The sequence below is a fragment of the Palaemon carinicauda genome, chromosome 30 (genome assembly GCF_036898095.1).
Source record: "Palaemon carinicauda isolate YSFRI2023 chromosome 30, ASM3689809v2, whole genome shotgun sequence".
Lineage (NCBI taxonomy): Eukaryota > Metazoa > Arthropoda > Malacostraca > Decapoda > Palaemonidae > Palaemon > Palaemon carinicauda.
Genome location: NC_090754.1, coordinates 33,260,065 through 33,281,627, shown reverse-complemented (window position 1 = coordinate 33,281,627; position 21,563 = coordinate 33,260,065). Strand labels below are relative to the sequence as shown.

Genomic DNA, 21,563 nt, shown 5'->3' with positions numbered 1-21,563 from the left:
GTTCCCCCTCCTACTGATATTCCCTTGAGGACTCTGTCAGACGGAGAGGAGCCTATAGCTGCTTAGCCCTCTATGGACTTTAAATAAATCATGCTGATTTTTAAGGATCTTTGTCCGGATCTTTTTGTAACTGCTGCTCCTCGTTCGCCTAAACGTCAGAGCTTACACTAGGCCTAGCTACTTCGATGCCGTTGTTTTATAAGCTAGTGCTCTCTCGCTCTTCTAAGAGAGCTTTACGTTTGCTAGGCGACTGGTTTATCACCAGGAGGAGTTTGGGGGAGACAGCCTTTGCTTTCCCTTCTTTTAAACTGGCTTATAGAGCGAGAGTCTGATATGACACGAGAGAAGTTCTCGGCTTGGGAGTTCCTGCCTCTGCCCAGATAGACTTCTCAAACCTCATAGACTCTCCCTGGCGCCTGGCCATGAGACGCTCCAAGATTTTACAGGTCGACTTCACAGCTATTTTCGAGCCTTTGAAGTATTGCTGTACAATTATGTCATGCATAAACAAGGCTTTCAGGGATGGCTCCAATGATCTGACAGCCACGTTCTCTGCAGGAACAAGTCCCTCAGGGATGGCTCCAATGATTTGGCAGCCATGTTCACTGCAGGAGTACGTAAGAGGCAAGTGCGCTCAATGTGTTCATTGTCAAGACAAACTTCACGATGAAGTCTACCAGGCTGTCTTGACAGCATTTATGGAAGGCTACTGGATGGTCTCTCTCGACCTTCAGGAGGCATACTTCCACATTCCTATACACTCGGATTCCCAACCGTTTCTGAGGTTTGTTTACAGGAATGTGGGGTACCAGTTTCGAGCCCTGTGCTTTGGCCTCAGTCCTGCGCCTCTCGTGTTTACGAGGCTCATGAGGAATGTGGCAAAATCCCTCCATCTATCGGGGATCCGAGCCTCCCTGTACTTGGACGACTGGCTTCTCAGAGCATCGTCCAGTCTTCGCTGTCTGCAGGATCTACATTGGACGTTGAGTCTGGCCAGGGAGTTGGGACTTTTGGTCAACCTAAAAGTCCCAACTGATCCCATCCCAGATTATTCTATATTTGGGGATGGAGATTCGCAGTCAAGCCCTGCTCGAAGTCCAACTAATGCTGAAACGAAACGTTTATTCAGTCAGGAGTTGGAACAGTCTCGTAGGGACTCTTTCATCCCTGGAGCAGTTTGTCTCACTAGGGAGACTACACCGTCTGCCTCTCTGGTTCCATCTAGCCTCTCACTGGAACTAGGACAAGACATTAGAGACGGTATCATTCCCAGTCTCCGAACCAGTAAAGGCATGCCTGAAATGGTGGGACAGCAATATCAGTCCTCAGACGCGTCGGATTTGGGTTGGGGTGCGACTCTGGACGGTCGGGAATGCTCGGGTCTGTGGACCTCAAGTCAGAAGAGCATGCACATCAACGGCAAGGAGCTATTAGCAGTCCACTTGGCCTTGATGATATTAGAAAGCTTCTTCGAAACTTAGTGGTAGAGACAACTCAGACAACACCACAACTTTGGCGTACATCTCCAAGCAAGGAGGCACACACTCCTTCACACTGCTCGAGATCGCAAGGGACCTTCTCTTATGGTCAAGAATTCGAGGCATCTCCCTGTTGACGAGATTCATCCAGGGGGACTTGAACGTCTTGGCAGACTGTCTCAGTCGGAGGGGTCAGGTGATACCCACGGAATGGACCCTCCACAAGGACGTGGGCAAGAGTCTTTGGGCTACTTGGGGTCAACCCACCATAGACCTCTTTGCCTCCTCGTTGACCAAAAGGTTACCAATCTATGGCTCTCCAGTCCTAGATACAGAAGCAATCTACATAGACGCGTTTCTACTGGATTGGTCTTTTCTGGACTTATATGCATTCCCACCATTCAAGATAGTCAACAAGGTACTGCAGAAGTTCGCCTCTCACGAAGGGACAAGGTTGACGTTGGTTGCTACCCTCTGGCCCGCGAGAGAGTGGTGCACCGAGGTACTTCAATGGCTGGTAGACTTTCCAAGAAGTCTTCCTCTAACGGTAGATCTGTTACGTCAGCCCCACGTAAAGAATGTCCATCAATGCCTCCCCGCTCTTCGTCTGACTTCCTTCAGACTATCGAAAGACTCTCAAGAGCTAGAGGCTTTTCGAAGGAGGCAGCCAGTGCGATTGCAAGAGCTAGGAGAGCTTCTACCATTAGAGTATACCAGTCGAAGTGGGAAGTCTTTCGAGACTGGTGCAAGTCAGCATCTGTGTCCTCGTCCAGTACCTCTGTAGCCCAAATCGCAGATTTTCTTTTACATCTGAGAAAGGTTCACTCCCTTTCAGCTCCCACGATTAAGGGCTACAGGAGCATGTTGGCTTCGGTCTTTTGACATAGAGGCTTAGATCTTTCCAACAATAAAGATCTCCAAGATCTCCTTAAGTCTTTCGAGACCTCTAAGGAACGTCGTTTGGCAACTCCTGGATGGAACTTAGACGTGGTCCTAAGGTTCCTCATGTCAGACAGGTTTGAGCCATTACATTCAGCCTCCCTGAAGGATCTCACCCTCAAGACACTTTTCCTAGTGTGCTTGGCTTCGGCTAAAAGGGTCAGTGAACTTCATGCCTTCAGTAAGAACATCGGCTTTTCTACAGAAAAAAGCCACTTGTTCACTTCAACTTGGTTTCCTGGCCAAAAATGAACTGTCTTCTCGTCCTTGGCCTAAATCTTTTGATATTCCTTGCTTATCAGAGATCGTAGGCAACGAACTGGAAAGAGTATTATGTCCTGTTAGAGCTCTTAAGTTCGATTTAGCTCGTACTAAGTCATTACGAGGGAAATCTGAGGCATTATGGTGCTCAGTTAAGAAACCTTCATTGCCTATGTCAAAGAATGCTTTGTCATATTTTATCAGATTTTTTTAATACGAGAAGCTCATTCTCACTTGAATGAGAAAGACCGATGTTTGCTTAAGGTTAAGACGCACGAAGTTAGAGATATAGCAACCTCCGTGGCCTTCAAGCAAAATAAATCTCTGCAAAGTATTATGGACGCGACTTTTTGGAGAAGCAAGTCAGTGTTCGCGTCATTTTACTTAAAAGATGTCCAGACTCTTTACGAGGACTGCTACACACTGGGTCCATTCGTTGCAGCGAGTGCAGTAGTGGGTGAGGGTTCTACCACTACACTTCCCTAATTCCAATATCCTTTTAATCTGTCTCTTGAAATGTTTTTAATATTGTTTATGGGTTGTTCGGAAGGCTAAGAAGCCTTTCGCATCCTGGTTGATTTGGCGGGTGGTCAAAGTCATTTCTTGAGAGCGCCCAGATTAGGGGTTTGATGAGGTCCTGTTGTATGGGTTGCAACCCTTGATACTTCAGCTCCTGGGAGTCTTTCAGCATCCTAAGAGGATCGCTGGGCTCCGTGAGGAAGACAGACTTACAAGGCAGAGTAATCGTCTAAGTCAACTTCCTTACCAGGTACCTATATATTTTGGTTTTGTTATATTGATAACGGTCAAAATGAAAAAACTCTTAGCTTATACGCTGTAAACTTAATTAACTCTGGTCTCTACCCACCGCCTTGGGTGTGAATCAGCTATTATATATTCACCGGCTAAGTTAAATATTTAAAAATGGTATTTTAATTATAAAATAAATTTTTGAATATACTTACCCGGTGAATATATAAATTAAATGACCCTCCCTTCCTCCCCAATAGAGACACAGCGGGACGAGAAGAATTGAAGGTTTTGTTTACATGCAAGAGTGGTATCTGGCCGACAGTTGGCGCTGGTGGGCACACCCGCAACCTTCATAGCGATCGCTCGCGAGTTTTTTGAGTGTGTTTTCTGTCGAGCCGCAGAGTTGCAGCTATTATATATTCACCGGGTAAGTATATTCAAAAATTTATTTTATAATTAAAATACCATATTTTATTTTTGATAATAGACGATGATATGAAGGAGCTTCGAAGTAGAAGTAAAAATAAATTTAAGGTGAACATAGAAGCAATAAATTTTTTGAATGAAATCCCAATATTGATGTATGTACTAACTTTTGATAATATTTTGTGCTTTATGCTTAGCTGTTCATGTCCTGGGTAGGTTTGCTAGGAGGAGTCAGCTGATAAAACATGACAATGACAGAAAATGTGGAAAGACTCTTCCCTATCTAGTTGTGGCCAGGTTTCACTGTAGTTTGATAAGCTTTAAGTAGTCTCATCTACCAGAAATGGAACTCACATGACTTATGCGATTTTGTGTGTGAAGAAATCGTGGTCTAAAATAGTCTGGTGTATGTTGTCTGATTGATTAGTATGAGGCTATAGGTTTAGCAGGTGTCAAATAGGTTTATTTAGAATAAATATGTACTTTGGATCCTGTAAATATATTTTGAGTCTGTTTATCAGTGTACTTCACATAATCTTTGCAGTATTCATGTGCTTCAATAAGATTTCCTTAGCCTGTTTACTCTGTGTGCACAAGTAACAACTTGTATGAAAATTTCAGTACTTAATTTGTCACATTGTGATTTAGGTGGTTCTGGTATTCTGGTAGATTCATACTTAAAACAGCTGAAGTAATGTGCATGTATGTAAGCCTTTTTCCCTCTATCTTAAACAGGTTAAACTTGTGGGCGAAGGTGCAGATGATGCTGGTGGTGTTTTTGATGACACAATGACTGAAATGTGCACTGAACTTGTAACTGGAGCAGTACCTCTCCTAATACCAACACCAAATGCAGTTTCTGATGTGGGAAATAACAGAGATCGTTTCCTCTTTAACCCTGACCTCTCACAAAGTCATCATTTGTTATGGTTTAAATTTTTAGGTGAGGATATTTTTTGTGTTGTAGGATACTGTACTTCTTATAATTGGTATGTAGCGCTGATGCATTTTAGAATTTATATTATTCGGCCATGCAATAGTAAATGTGTATTATTTAGTTTTCTACTTTACAATTTCTATTTTAAATTTCAAAGTACAGTAATTATAGCATCTAATCATATTTCCCTTATAGTGACAGAAGTCCCTTTTTATAAACATTTTTTAACAAATAAAAAAATATCTCTTATAGAGAGTTATTTGATGGCAATTATATGCAGATGGAATTATATTAATCATCACTTCTCTCAGGAATCTTGTTTGGTATTGCTATTCGGACTAAGAAGCCCTTAGCTTTGCCACTTGCTCCTCTAGTTTGGAAACTGCTGGTTGGTATTGCTCCATCATCTGCTGACTTGGAAGAGGTAAAATTCATTGTTTTATGTATATATATTGTGCATAAATATAATTTAGATAATAAGAATCAATAATTTCAATACTGTACTTGCCTGATGTTCATGTTGCTTTTTTTTCTCAAAGATGGTTAAATGTCAACATCTACATAAAGTAAAACCTTTCTCATTTTCTTCACTTGTAATAATCCTGTCCTTCTAGTGGAGTACAGTACCATAATTATATGGCAGTTTTTGGCAATCCAATATCACCTCTGAATTACATTATTGTGCATGAATATATTACCTAAGTTACCAAATTTTCATGAGTGATGAAAATCTGCAATTATTTATTTGAAATTCACCAGAGATTCATAAGACATAATCTTCGTTACTTTGCTTGTGTCTACGTATATCCTTTACAAAATTTCCAGTTTTCCTTCACTCAAAATTTCCACTACCCCCAATATAGTATTGCCATATAAATGGCGTTGTCTGGCAAGAGGCATGGTCCATCCTTCAATGTTTTTGTCAAGCTCATTGGAGTCTGATCTAGTGTCAGTGCTCCACATTTCCAGATTGAGGGAATGATTGAGTATTTATTAGAATTATAGTTAGCTTAGTGAGATGTATTCTCCTGGTTTTGAAATGTACATGTGCTATTTTGTTCTAATAGCTTATTGTTAGAGGGAAAAGATCCTCATTTCATTTGTGTTACACATTGGGAACAACTTGTGACCTAAACACAGATGTTAAGAATGTGTAGATGTACCAGACAGTATGATTGAAGAATGTTATGCTTTAGTCAAGACAGGGTTGTGTGGACTCTTAAACATAAAAGGAAAGTAGATTCCAAATCAGGGGAAAATCTAAAAGTGTATGGGATACTCAGGCTGTCCTGTATATAAGAATATGATGGATTTATTAAGCTGTTTGGAGAGAAGAGTTGAAGATGGTTCCAGAGACAAAAGGTAATTTTGTAAATTATGTAGTACAACACAGGGAACAGTTGGTGTATATCTGGTTGGGAAATTTTCAGAGACAGAAGCATTCTTTAATTACACATCTTTTGGGTCCTATTTTCGACTCAAGTAATTCAACCTGAGTGGCATAGTAGGTAGTTAGTAGGATTTGGGTGTGACACTGTAAGGTCCTTCTCTGGAAGTCTACTGTTTTGTTCTATCATTTTGGCCCTTTGGCCTCTCTTGGCTCTTAATCTGTATGTAATAGAGAGAATATTTGGGGTATTAGTAGACCACCTGGGTTTTGTCCTAACAGAAGAAAGACCACCAGGCATTCCAGCAGGACTTTTTGTTATTCTAGAACTCAATAACAGTCTTAACAGGGTAGCTTGGTAGGGGAGAAGGCTAGCCCATTTTTATCGGGTTTGGGAAAGCCTTTGGGAGTTGTGGGCTCTCTTATTGGTGAGAGAGGGCTTTATTATCCACTGTGCTCTGACCTGCATTTTGTCAGAGGTTCCCCTCTGTCATCCAATTAGCTCAAAGACCCTGTCAAATCCCATCTTCTGAAAACAGATTTCAAAGCTTCTGGAGAAGCAAGGCATAGAGGAGGCCTCCAATACTGCCACAGAGTTTTAGAATAGGTTGTTTGTGGTACCAAAGGTTTCAGGTGGTTATTGACCAGTGCTAGATGTATCAATTTTAAACAGGTTTACAGTTTTCATTAATTTTCTTATATTGACTCCTTCTACAGTCTCGGGCATGTAAAGGAAGTACATTGTATGTTTACCATAGACTTGACAGATGCCTATGTCAACAATCCAACTCATCCCCAGTCAAAGTATCTCCCTCAGTTTATGGATGGAATGAAAGTACATAAATTCAGATTCCTGTGTTTTAAACTTAGGATGGCTCCTTAAGTCTTCACAAGGGTGTTGACTCCAATTTCCAGTTGGCTATGTTTTCTGGGAGAAAGAGTGCTTTTATATGTAGATGACTGATTGTTCTTGAACTAATTGCTAGGAGTGATTCGTATACATTATTTGTGGGCACTCAATTTCCTAGCAGGCCCTTATGATTCTGAGACAGAGGATTCTATATTTTTTTTTGGTGATCATAGCTTCAGTTCCTTTTCGTGGTTTTCCATCAGAAGAGAGGATTCAGTCCTTCCTGCTGTTTTTGAGGAATTTCAGTCAGATGAAGCTCACTGTCGATTCGATCCAAAACAGGTGAGGAACTTGAAATTTTTGGTTGATGATATTAGGATTACTGCTACTTCTATTAATATCAGTAAGAAGCTGTCTTTGGAAAGGTTTGTGAAAATAGTGCAGTCATATCTTTTGCCAGCACTATTTAAAGGCAGCCTGGTTTTCTTATAAAGGTTGCTGGGCATTACATCCAAGGGTATCAGCAGGTGATGTACTAATGTAATGTGATATTTGGTACATGTATTTTGGGTCATTGGTATCTGTTAGGGTACTTTTAATTTGGTTCTATGGAAGGGGGTTTATTAGGATTTCTCAATCTGGAAGTGTTCATGCAAAAAATAAGAGGATTTCACTCTAGTTTTTATTGACTCCCTAATATATAGGAAGTTAAGGTGATTTTTTTTAAATTGTATGAAAGCGTTTGGGTTGTGATAGGTTTTTTGGTTTGGTTTTTCTCTTTTCCTCATTTTCATGCCTCCCACAAAAAGTGTGGTATGCAGCCATATATACTGAAGAATGGACCACACTTCTGGCCAGACAACATTTATATGGCAATTGTAGCCTATAATGGTGGATGGTTGGTGATTGCGACTGAAGGAAAATGGAAAATTTCTTAAGAAAAAATTATGAAATAGAAGCTCTCGAGGATAAAACCATATGAATCTCAGGTGAGTTTAGAAATAATTATTTTTTTACTATCAAAATTCCTTTTTAAAACTTGGCTATTGAATAATTTTTAGAGGAAAATTAAAATTGTATATCCATTTTATTTGTATTACAAGAAAGAAATTGTTAACAAATTAGAGTTTGGTTGTCAATCAGGCCATGGGTTCCATACACCCATTTAGTATTCTATAACACATACTATATGGTTATGCTTTTAAAATACATTTTTCAATATTAAACTTAGCCGGTGATCATATAAGCTGCAACTCTGTTGCTCGACAGAAAAACCTACGGTCAAAATACGCCAGCGATCGCTATGCAGGTGGGGGTGTACATCAACAGCGCCATCTGTCGAGCAGGTACTTAGTACTCCAAGTAAACAAGAACCAATTTTCTCTCTGTCGGGCTACCGGCAAGACCTACTAATACGCTGTTACTAACTGGATTTGTTTTCACAACTATTTGGTGAAGTACACTATTCTAGTTTTGAGCTTTCGCTATGCAGGGGTTTTATCTTCATCTCAAAACTTGAACTCGTTTTGGATAGATTTAATTATGGTGACAAAGAGAGTATGGACTCTCTTTCACTTTTAAATGGCCGACCCTTCCCTTAGACGGAAGTGTGTTTAGGTTTTTAGTAATTTTGCTTAACACGTTATAGATCTATATATTTTATATCTCTCCGCCTTTATTAGGCCTCTTCGATTAACTTTCCATTTATTATAAACATATAAAATAAATTTTTATGTTTTGTTTATATGCGACCTTTCCTGATAGTAGGCGGTCCTAACTTGGAACCGAAGTTAATCAACGTTGAGCCCGTTATATCGTATTTAGCCTTTAAAGAATTTAAAACTTTTTAAATTTAATGTTTTATGAAAGAATTTCTTTGATAGTCTTCGTACTGTTTTCAAAGATGAACTAACGTTTAGTTTTTTAGACTACGCAGTTGTTGACGTTCAGGACGTTCAACATGCGCTCTATCGTTACGATAGAGAGAGAGTGTATCACGGTTTCACTTTGCAGTAAGAGTAAATCGATTCTGACGTTTCGTTCATTCTTTCTTAGCTTAAATGTTTTAAATTCTAAATTAAAGGAACTTTTTATTTGGAAAACCTTTCAGTTTTTTCCTTTGGTCAAATAACATGTTTTTTTGACGATATATAATTGAGCTCTTCTCTTAGGTGCGAAATCAAGAGAGAAAGAGAGAGAGAGATAGAGACAGAGGGAGAGAGAGGAGAGAAAACGTTCCGTTCAAGCGGGTAACGTTGTTCTCGTGTTACTCTCCTCCCTAGTCGCTGTACGGGGAAGAAGGTAAAACGTTTCTAGGGTTTTATTCTTGTCCCCAGGCTATGTGCGGTGAGAGATGGTAAACGTAGTTTATTTGAACTAGTGTTTAGTCTCTTTCCCAGCCACTGAATTCTTTATCTTTATATATGTTTTCTGTTTTTTGCTAGTATTAATGAGCTGCATTATACGACTGTTTTCGCAATTACTACCTTTTAATGAAGGGTAGAATTGCGTGTTTCAGGTAGAAATCAGTAAAAGTTTCGATTTCAGTGAAATAAGTGCAAAACAGAAAATCGAAGTGATAAAGTGATATGCGCAAAGTGTTACAGTGTTGCGTCCGAGGGTTCGTCTGTTCGTACCTGTCGTTCACCTAGTCCGGGACCTCTTGCAAGCTCCCAAGCCCAGGGGAGAAGTAATGTCGAACGACTTATGGGTTCGTCAGGCCTTGATCAACGAACAGACGTTTCCCTCCGTGGTTTCGGGCGTATCTACCCAAGATCGCCCCACCCACACAAAGACGAGAGAGCCCATTTATTTCTCGTCTGCGGAAGAGGTTTCTTGTAAGAAACCATGGACCAAGGTCTCGCAGCTTATTAAGCGCAAGTCGGTCCCTTCCGCGCAAGTCCAACGGCCCAGTTGTAGCCACTGGGTCAGTTCGGACTCGCTGCAGTCTTCCGACGACTGCTCACCTCCTAAGAGAGGCAAAGCGGTACCGCATCAGGCAGTCACACCGTCTGTTGCCGCACCTGCTCCTGTAGACCCTAAGTGGTCTTTGCTGCAGACCATACAGTCTCAGTTAACGTCATAGATGCGGGACTTTCGTGCGGAGAAGGTTGACACTGCAGGTCTGCTACTCCAACCTCTAGCCTACAACCAACACGGTTGTGCGTCCTGTGGACGCTGAGGCAACCTTCTGCCGCACTCCAGCTGAGAGAGTCCCGCCACCCATGCGTTCCAGTGTACCCTGCCAGCCGCATGTTGACGTTCAGTAACGCACGGAACCTTCCGTTGACGTTCGCGAGGTACAACAACAGTCTAAGTTGTTTTGTTTTGACGCGGTGCGTCAACCTCCGCATTCTAGAGTTGTTTTGACTGCTCAGTATAGACAGTCAAGCAGTCTCGAGTGAACACTGTATGTCCTCACGCACCTGTTGTGGTTGACAGTTCAGTTGTTGACAGTTCACAGACTGTCAAGCAGTTACATGACGTTGCCTTCTGGTCTGCTACTAATGCACCAGTGCTGTATGTCCTCACGCACCTGTTGTGGTTGACAGTTCAGTTGTTGACAGTTCACAGACTGTCAAGCAGTTACTTGACGTTGCCTTCTGGTCTGCTACTAATGCACCAGTGAGAGACTCACTGAGATAACCTAGCTTTTATCGGACAAGGTTCCTGTAGATGAGAAAGTGCTGTTCTCCCTCCTACTGATATTCCCTTGAGGACTCGGTCATTTGGAGAGGAGCCTTAAGCTGCTTAGCCTCCTATGGACTTTAATTTAATCATGATGATTTTTTTTTTTTAAGGATCTTCGTCCGGATCTTGTAACTGCTGCTCCTCGTTCGCCTAAACGTCATAACTTACAATAGGCCTAGCTACTTCGAAGCCGTTGTTTTTAAGCTAGTGCTCTCTCGCTCTCCTAGAGAGCGTTACGTTGGCTAGGCGACTGGTTTTTGCACCAGGAGGAGTTTTAGGGATACAGCCTTTGATTTCCCTTCTTTTAAACTGGCTTATAGAGCGAGAGTCTGATAGGACACGAGAGAAGTTCTCGGCTTGGGAGTTCATGCCTCTGCCCAGATAGACTTCTCAATTCTGGTAGACTCGCCCTGGCGCCTAGCCAGGAGACGCTCCAAGTTGTTTACAGGTCAACTTCTCAACTTTTGTCGAGCCTTTGAAGTTTTGCTGTACTATTATGTCACACATAACAAGGCTTTCAGGGATGGTAAATGGTTCCGCCTCAGTCCCTAACCCCGTCTGTTGCCACACCTGCTCCCGTAGACCCTAAATGGGCTTTGCTGCAAGACATGCAGTCCAAGCTTGCGTCCTTGATAGAGGACTTAAATGCGGAGAAGAACCTTCTGGCCAACAACCTTCCAACCGGTTGGTTGTGCGCCCTGTTGACGCTGAGGTAACCTACTCGCGTCTGCCAGTTGAGGTGGTTCCTCCTTCTGGCCAACAACCTTCCAACCAGTCGGTTGTGCGCCCTGTTGACGCTGAGGTAACCTACTCGCGTCTGCCAGTTGAGGTGGTTCCTCCACCGATGCGACCCAGTGTGGGTTGCCAGTCGCACGTTGACGTTAAGCGACGCTCGGAGGTGGTTGTTGACGTTCAGGACGTTCAACAACCAGCAGAGGTGACTTGTTGTGACGCAGTGCGTCAACCTCAGCAACCCGGTAGGGTGTTGACTGCACAACCCAGACAGTCTAGACAGTTTCGGGTTGACGCTGTACTTCCTCGCGCACCCATGGTTGTTGACAGTTCACAGACTGTGCAGCAGTGCCATGATATTGCGTCCGGCTCCGTCACGCATCCACCAGTGCGACCGGATTCAGCGAGTCAGACGTTGCCCACTCCGTTGCCGTTTCCCCATCAGTTTCGGATGAGGAACCCTCTGATGAACAAGACGATCAGCCCCCAGCCCTGCTATCCATCCAGAAGATGCTGAAGAAGGAACGCTGCCCAGTCAGGCTGTGGATGAGTCTGGTAGGGACACTGTCATCCGTGGATCAATTTGTGTCACTAGGAAGACGACACCTCCGTCCTCTTCTATACCATCTAGCTTTTCACTGGAAAAAGGACAAGACGCTAGAAGCTGTCTCGATCCCGGTTTCCGGAAAGATAAAGTCTTGTCTGACTTGGTGAAAGGACTATATCAACCTTAGAGAGGGTCTTCCCCTGACTGTTCAGACTCCCAACCACGTTCTCTTCTCGGACGCATCGGACGTAGGCTGGGGTGCGACATTAGACGGTAGGGAATGCTCGGGATTATGGAACTCGAGTCAAAGGACAATGCATTTCATCTGCAAGGAGCTACTGGCAGTACGTCTGACCTGGAAAAGCTTCAGGTCTCTCCTTCAAGGCAAAGTGGTGGAGGTGAACTCGGACAACACCACGGCTTTGGCGTACATCTCCAAGCAAGGAGGGACCTACTCTCTGACATTGTACGAGATCGCAAGGGACCTCCTCACCTGGTCAAAAGGTCTAGACATATCACTAGTAACGAGGTTCATCCAAGGCAACTTGAATGTCATGGCAGATTGTCTCATTCGGAAGGGACAAATAATTCCAACAGAATGGACCCTCCACAAGGATGTATGCAAGAGACTTTGGGCCACCTGGGGCCAGCCAACCATAGATCTCTTCGCAACCTCGATGACCAAGAGGCTCCCAATATTTTGCTCACCAATCCCGGACCCAGCAGCAGTTCATATAGATGCCTTTCTACTAGATTGGTCACATCTAGATCTATATGCATTCCCTCCGTTCAAGATTGTCAACAAGGTACTGCAGAAGTTCGCCTCTCACGAAGGGACAAGGTTGACGCTAGTTGCTTCCCTCTGGCCCGCGAGAGAATGGTTCACCGAGGTACTTCGGTAGCTAGTAGACGTTCCCAGAACACTTCCCCTAAGAGTGGACCTTCTACGTCAGCCACGCGTAAAGAAGGTACACCAAGGCCTCCACGCTCTTCGTCTGACTGCCTTCAGACTATCGAAAGACTCTCGAGAGCTAGAGGCTTTTCGAAGGAGGCAGCCAGAGCGATTGCTAGAGCAAGGAGAACATCCACCCTTAGAGTCTACCAATCGAAGTGGGAAATCTTCCGAAACTGGTGCAAGTCAGTATCCGTATCCTCGACCAGTACCTCTGTAACTCAAATAGCTGACTTTCTCTTATATCTGAGGAAAGAACGATCTCTTTCAGCTCCCACTATCAAGGGTTACAGAAGCATGTTGGCATCAGTCTTCCGTCACAGAGGCTTAGATCTTTCCAACAATAAAGATCTACAGGACCTCCTTAAGTCTTTTGAGACCACGAAGGAGCGTCGTTTGGTTACACCTGGTTGGAATTTAGACGTGGTACTAAGATTCCTTATGTCAGACAGGTTCGAACCGCTACAATCAGCCTCCCTGAAAGATCTCACCTTAAAGACTCTTTTCCTGATATGCTTAGCCACAGCTAAAAGAGTCAGTGAGATTCATGCCTTCAGCAAGAACATCGGATTCTCTTCCGAAACGGCTACATGTTCTACAACTTGGTTTTCTAGCCAAACACGAGCTGCCTTCTCGGCCTTGACCAATATCGTTCGATATTCCAAACTTATCGTATGGTTGGAAATGAACTAGAAAGAGTCTTATGTCCTGTAAGAGCTCTTAAGTTCTATTTAAAAACCTTTACGAGGCCCGTCTGAAGCTTTATGGTGTTCAGTTAAGAATCCATCTTTGCCCATGTCAAAGAATGCTTTATCGTATTTTATCAGACTGTTAATACGAGAAGCTCATTCCCATCTGAATGAGGAAGACCAAGCTTTGCTGAAGGTAAGGACACACGAAGTTATAGCTGTCGCAACTTCCGTGGCCTTTAAACAAAATAGATCTCTGCAAAGTATAATCGACGCAGCCTATTGGAAAAGCAAATCAGTGTTCGCGTCTTTTTATCTTAAGAATGTCCAGTCTCTTTACGAGAACTGCTACACTCTGGGACCATTCGTAGCAACGAGTGCAGTAGTGGGTGAGGGCTCAACCACTACAGTTCCCTAATTCCATAACCTGTTTAATCTTTCTCTTGAAATGTTTTATTATTGTTTTTGGGTTGTCCGGAAGGCTAAGAAGCCTTTCGCATCCTGGTTGATTTGGCGGGTGGTCAAAGTCATTTCTTGAGAAGCGCCTAGATTAGAGGTTTTGATGAGGTCCTGTTGTATGGGTTGCAACCCTTGATACTTCAGATCCTAGGGGTCGCTCAGCATCCTAAGAGGATCGCGAGGCTCCGTAAGGAAGACGTACTTAAAAAGGCAGAGTAATTGTTCAAGTCGACTTCCTTACCAGGTACTTATTTATTTTATGTTTGTTATTTTGAATAACTGCTAAAATGAAATACAAAATACTTAGCTCATAATAATGTAAACATGTAATGCTGGTCTCTACCCACCCCCCTGGGTGTGAATCAGCTTATATGATCACCGGCTAAGTTTAATATTGAAAAATGTTATTTTTATTAATAAAATAAATTTTTGAATATACTTACCCGGTGATCATATATTAAAGGACCCTCCCTTCCTCCCCAATAGAGACCCAGTGGACCGAGGAGAAAATTGGTTCTTGTTTACTTGGAGTACTAAGTACCTGCTCGACAGATGGCGCTGTTGATGTACACCCCCACCTGCATAGCGATCGCTGGCGTATTTTGACCGTAGGTTTTTCTGTCGAGCAACAGAGTTGCAGCTTATATGATCACTGGGTAAGTATATTCAAAAATTTATTTTATTAATAAAAATAACATTTTTGCTATAGTAGCATTACAATAATTGGAATATGTATTTAGCATTGATGGTTTATTCATCAGAATTAATTAATACAGCATATCAATATTAGGGCAGCATAGTTAAAAGGTGAACAAACACTTCAACAAAAATTATTGGATATTAATATTGAATCATTCATTATTTTCCTCTTAATTTTTAGGTATTTATGTACATATATCTTCTAAGTAATTTATACTTATGATGGTCTCCTCAAAATAGCAGAGTCCCTTTAAGTTTTTCATTTTTTTTTCTTTGCCATTGTAGGTAGACATGGAATACATGCAGAGTCTACGCGCAATAAGAGACATCGATCAGGACGGTGTTACGGAAGACAATTTCCATGATGTAAGGGAGTTCTCCTAATTTACTGTTATATGGTTTTAGTATTCAGTTGAACAGGTAATAAGTTTTTTGCCATAGTATTTTAAAGAGAGATACCATTTATCATACATTGCTTTGAAAATTTTAACCTCGATAATATGGAAATAATGGAAGCCTGTTAATTTTTTGTCTGTTAAATCTTGTAGGTCATACCTTTGGAGAGCTTTGAATGCATGAGCATGACGGGTGCTAGAGTTGCAGTAGTACCTGGAGGTCGAGCAGTTCCACTGACTTTTACTAATCGGCAAGAATATGTGAACCGAACAATCCACTACAGATTACACCAAATGGACAGACAGGTATTGTGTATTTTTTATAATATATTTAAAAAGGGAATAGAAATTCTATGCCTTTCAATTTTACTTTGAATTATTTTTTTTAAGTTCTTTGAACTAATTCACTTTATACACAGAAAAAATAAGAAAAGACATGGACTTTACTCTGAAGGCAAATAGAGACCAGTTTCCAAAAAGTAAGGTCGTGAGAGCTGATGAAATAAGGTCTCGGAAGAAAATTTGCAAGGTTCAATCTAGGATTGGAAATAGTCATGCATTCTGGGGATTATTATTTTTTTCAAAGTAGATAATGGAAAAGTTGGCCACGCAGGTTTTGCAAGGCCCGCTTTGAGAAAGAGAAAGCCTCCTTGAGCTCAGCAGAACGGTTGGGAGGGTATTCCCAAGAATGGAGTCTGAAATCTCTTTTTAACAGAAAGAAAGATGATTAAGAGAGGTAACTTTTGAGATTATAATTTTTTTTTTCATTTTATTCAAGCCTTTTAAGGAAGAAAACTAAATATGTAGCTATCAAATAGGAGAATAGTATTCCAAACAATAACAACAAAGGCCAACCTTATGCTAAAATAGCTGGGTTAAAGAAGTACAAGGGTGTTCAAACAGAATATCAAAATTTATATATTTTAAGTAATTTAGAAACAAAAAATACCAGTAAAAATCAAAAGTTCATCTAATGATCCATCAAAGAGAATTTAAAAATTATACAGGAGTGGTAATAGATTTTCGAGTACAGTAATCACTGTCTTGGAGCAATTAGATTTCTTTAAATTTTATTATTATTATTTAGATGTGCTCATAAAATCAGTCTTGGAGGGTGAAGAATAGTTGTTATTTAGTACAAATAACAGATGCATTTTGTCAAGTGAAAGAAAAGTTAAAGCTTAATGGAGGATTTCCCCTGGTTAGGGGTTCTCACCAGGCATAATCACAACTTGTTTATTAGTAGAAAGTCAGCACTCAGTAAATTGAATTCTATTTTTAATTTAATTTTATCTGTATCAGAAACATCGTTATGGTCCTCATCAACTCGATTACAACTACAGCAAATTTGCATGCGTTTAATACAGGAAGTTGCCTTGGTTGCAGCAATTAGCCTACAGTAGTGTACAGTTATTAAACACTTACATGGTTATCTTCACTGTTAGAGTTGGCAGGTGAATCTTAAAAAAACACTTTTTTCCTTCATGAATACAAACCCTCGTCCTTTCTTGTAAATATGCTTTCAGCTTGGCTGGAACTTCTATTATTTAGATTTATAACGAGGCATTGGTAGTTATTGACAGGTGGTGGGGGGAAACCCCCCCCCCCCCCCCAGCCTGTGCACTGAGTAGTCCCTTTTTTTTCAGCTGGCAAAGAATACAGACATATTCCTGAGTCTGTCAACTGGCTTTTTTAATTTATTTTTCCAGTTTATGGTCAGCAATTCATTATGAACAAGGACATTTAAGGAAGATGAAAGGTACAGTATTACAGTTTTCATGATAACTGTAGCTGACTGACAGTTTCTGTGTTAACATACCAATATGCACTTTTGTTCCTGTTAACAGCATTCGCTAGTGTAGTACTCATGACGTCATCATAACTTAGGAATGAAATGTCATTGCTCATTGTCAATAGAAGAACTTTAAATTATTCCTTCGCATCTGATGCACCTCTACAGTATCTCCTAGCTCCGACAGCGGATCTACCCATTCATTGGACTTAGTGCACACAGTGGATCCACATATTCATCTGACATAGTGCACACTGCCAGTCAGAAGGGAAAAGGGCGCTAACCTTCTTTTTACCCTTTTTGACTGATAAGTCCTTCAAGACCACTCGATAAGAGTTACATATACGTCACTTCTACCATTTCTCTTCCTCTGGGAGAAAGTGTTTCCCAACCCCTCACTGAAGACGAAGAAAGAGATAGAGAGATTACTCGCTACTGTACTTTGCTTATGCCCATTAGCGCTCTACTACGCATTAGCATGCTACTACTGTATGTGCTTGTGTGCTTCTATGGAAGTGTCATTTCATCTGTTTGCGATCACATGTTCGTACGGGAGTGTCATCTCACCCATTTACAATCGTGTGCTTTTATAGGAGCGCCATCTCTCCTGCTCGAGTGCCCATTAAAAGGCTATTGAGCATTAGTATGGTACTATGTGCTCACTCACTCCTAAGAGAATGCTACCTCATCTTTTTGTGATTGTGCTCTTTTATGGAAACGCTATATCACCTGTTCGCTACTCACACTCTTACAAGAACTCCATCTCACCTCCTTTAAATTGCATGCTCATACTTGAGTGTCACCCCATCTGGTCATGCACTCTTTTCACCTCGGCAGATTGCGATCACTCGTATCTATCAGAGCACCACCTCATATGCTCACGATCACGCATGTCCACAAAAACGCCACCTTATCTATCCATGATTTATCACGCACCATATCACTAGCTTGCAATCGATCAAGCACCATCTCACCTGCTCGCAATCATGCACCTTCTCACTTGCTCATGATCATGCCAGCAAGTTCCTATGGAAGCTCCACCTCACATGCTTGCGACAGCGCTCTCATTTACAGTATTGGACTTACAGCCTGTCAATTTATTATTATTATTATTATTAGTCCTAGCTAAGCTTGAACCCTAGTTGGAAAACCAGGTGTGATTCTTGATTGCAAATTTACTGTTTAGAAACGCATTTGAAGTTTCTTCAATTGCACAAAAAATTAGTTTATTGAGAAAGTCTTTTAAGAGTTTTGATAATCAATCTATTCTAAGTGTTTTAATTCTTTCATTCTGCCTTGTTTGAATATTGTTCTGTTCTTCAGCTGGTTATTCTTATCTTAATATGTCTGGCATCATCATTCAGTTAGTTCTTTATGCATGTTGCATAAGATTTTTTTACTATCCTTTGCATTTAGAGCTTCCCAGACTGCACCATCCTATACGTGGTAGTAGGTATGCAGTTAGTTCAAACAGTCTTGCCTTATCCACCATACAGCTCAATACTATACAGTATTCTAGAATTTTAAATATTTAACTTAGCCGGTGAATATATAATAGCTGCAACTCTGTTGCTCGACAGACACATACAGTAAAAACTCGCCAGCGATCGCTATACAGGTTGCGGGTGTGCCCACCAGCGCCAACTGTCGGCCAGATACCACTCTCGATGTAAACAAAGACTCAATTTCTTCTCTGTCGACGTGTCGACAAGACGTACTTTACTCGCTGTTGAACCTGGAGTTTTTTCCCATCATATTTGGTGAAGTACTTTAATTTGGTTTGAGCTTTCGCAGTACTGTACAGGTGTTTTTCTTCAAATAAATCCTTGAACTCTTTTTTGGATCGGATTAATTGTTGATGACTTAGATCGTTTTTTGGAATTTTCCCTTGACTAATTCAAAATGGCTGACCCTTTCCAAGTTCCCAAGTTCAGAAAATGTAATGCTAGGGACTGTCATAGGCGTCTTCCAAAGGCTTCTCTCGACCCTCACACTGTTTGTTCCAATTGTCGGGGTAAAACCTGTCAATTGGAAGATCGGTGTGAGGAATGCGTGGGCCTTTCGGAATTCGATTTTCTCGAATTTGAGAAATATACACGCAGACTAGAGAGAGATAGGGTAAGGAGAAGTTCTTCTAGGTCGGTAGATTTTTCCTCTCCACATGCCCCTCAACATAATCCTTCCCCTGTAGTGGTTGTTCCTAACCCCCCTCCTAGCACTCAGGAACCGTCGATGGCAGACATGATGCGTGCTATTCATGCCTTGGGGGAGAGAGTTGAGTCTTTAGCAAGTGACCGAAATCAACTCATGGCGGATGTTAAGGAACTCAAGTGCCAAAGTGCCACGAAGGATAGTGTCAAAGTGCCGAGTGTTACGCAAAGTGTTGTGAACAGTGTTGCGCTCGAGGGTTCGTCTGTTCGTGCCTGTCGTCCTTCTAGTCCGGGACCTCTTGCAAGCTCCCAAGCCCAGGGGAGAAGCAATGTCGTACGACTCATGGGTTCGAGAGGCCTTGATCAGCGAACAGACGTTCCCTCTATGGTATCAGGCGTATCTCTCCAAGATCGCCCCTACCAACGTAAGACGAGAGAGCCCATTTTTACCTCGTCGTCCGAAGGTGTTTCTCGTAAGAAACCTTGGACCAAGGTCTCCAGACCTTTAAAGCGTCAGTCGGTCCCTTCAGGACAAGTCCAACGTCCCGGATGTAGCCACTGGGACAGTTCGGACCCGTTGCCGTCATCTGATGACTGCTCGCCGCCTAAGAGAGGCAAAGTTGTGCCGTCTCAGTCGCTCACCCCGTCTGTTACCGCACCTGCTTCCGTAGACCCTAAATGGGTGTTACTGCAAGACATGCAGTCCAAGCTTGCGTCCTTGATGGGGGACTACAATGCGGAGAAGGTTGCCGCTGATCCTTCTGGCCTGCAACCATCCAAGCGGTCTGTTGTGCGTCCTGTTGACGTTGAGGTAGCTTTCTCGCGTCAACCAGTTGGGGTTGTACCTCCACCGATGCGACCCAGTGTGGGTTTCCAGCCGCACGTTGACGTTAGGCAACGCACGGATGTGGTTGGTGACGTTCAGGACGTTCATCAACCATCAGAGGTGACTTGTTTTGACGCGGTGCGTCAACCTCCGCAACCCGGTATGGTGTTGACTGCACAACCCAGACGGTCTAAACAGTCTCGGGTGGACGCTGTGCGTCCTCGCGCACCTGTGGTTGTTGACAGTTTCCAGACTGTTCAGCAGTTCCATGACGCTGCGTCCGGCTCCGTCACGTATGCACCAGTGCGACCGGACTCGGCGAGTCAAACGTTGCCCACACCTTTGCCGTTTTCTCATCAGTTATCGGATGAGGAACTGTCAGATGAGGACGTTGCTGAACCACATCCTGAGGATCAACCTTCAGAACTTGATGAGCCTAAGGCAGTTCAACCATCCTTAGACTTTAGAAAAGTCATGGCTGTGTTTAAGGAGTTGTTCCCTGACCACTTTGTTTCTGTGGCTCCTCGTTCGCCGCCGTCGGAGTTTGTCTTAGGCGTTCCTGCTACCGTGCCTGCCTTTACTAAACTCGTTCTCTCTCGCTCATCCAAGAGAGCTTTGCGGCTGTTGGGCGATTGGTTAGAGACCAAGAAGAGTTTAGGGAAGACAGCATTTGCCTTCCCCCCATCTAAACTCTCGTCTAGATCGAGCGTCTGGTATGCCACGGGAGAAGTTCTCGGCTTGGGAGTTCCTGCCTCTGCCCAGGGCGACTTCTCAAGTCTTGTAGACTCTCCCCACCGCCTTGCCATGAGACGCTCGAAGATTTGTTGGTCACCATCGGACCTGGACCACCTTCTTAAAGGTATATTTAGGGCGTTCGAAGTCTTTAACTTCCTAGACTGGTGTTTAGGGGCCCTGAGTAGGAAAATATCTTCTGCTGATAAGGATGTTTCCTTACTCATTATGTCCTTCATGGACAAGGCCGTCCGTGATGGGTCCAACGAACTTGCCGCTTCATTCACGTCCGGAGTCCTGAAGAAACGAGAGTCTCTATGTTCTTTCCTGTCTGCTGGAGTGACGCCATGCCAAAGATCTGAGCTACTCTTTGCGCCCTTGTCCAAGTGCCTGTTTCCTGAAGTCTTGATTAAGGAAATTGCCTTGTCTTTAGTGCAGAAGGACACCCACGATCTAGTTGCGTCCTCGGCTCGCAAAGCTCCCCCTTTGCCTACATTGTCTGCTAGACCTAGGATAGACACTCCAGCGTCTCGGTTTATACCGCCCTTTCGTGGCAGAGCCTCCAGCAGGGGAGGTGCTCGTGCCGAAGGGAAGAGAGGGAAGAGGAAAGGATCCAAGTCCTCTAAGGGCAGAGTCTGACTGCCCGCAACTTCAGACAGCAGTAGGTGCCAGACTCAAGAACTTCTGGCAAGCCTGGGAGAAGAGAGGCGCAGATCAACAATCTGTGAGGTTGCTCAGAGAGGGGTACAAGATCCCTTTTGTACGCAAACCCCCTCTAGCGACGTCCCCCATCGATCTCTCTCCCAGGTACAGAGAGGAAGAAAAGAGACAAGCCCTGAAACTGGAAGTGTCTCTTTTGCTAGAGAAGG

General features: G+C 42.8%; 1 protein-coding gene across 1 annotated transcript in view; it reads left to right on the top strand.

Moving 5' to 3' along the window:
- Positions 1-21,563, top strand: part of LOC137622978 (probable E3 ubiquitin-protein ligase HERC1) — a 111,202-nt gene that overhangs the window by 72,433 nt on the left and 17,206 nt on the right. Inside the window, exons 19-22 of the mRNA XM_068353588.1 lie at positions 4,593-4,800; positions 5,106-5,218; positions 15,085-15,165; positions 15,348-15,500. Of these exons, the coding sequence (XP_068209689.1) occupies positions 4,593-4,800; positions 5,106-5,218; positions 15,085-15,165; positions 15,348-15,500 (555 nt within the window). The remainder of the gene's footprint in view (positions 1-4,592; positions 4,801-5,105; positions 5,219-15,084; positions 15,166-15,347; positions 15,501-21,563) is intronic.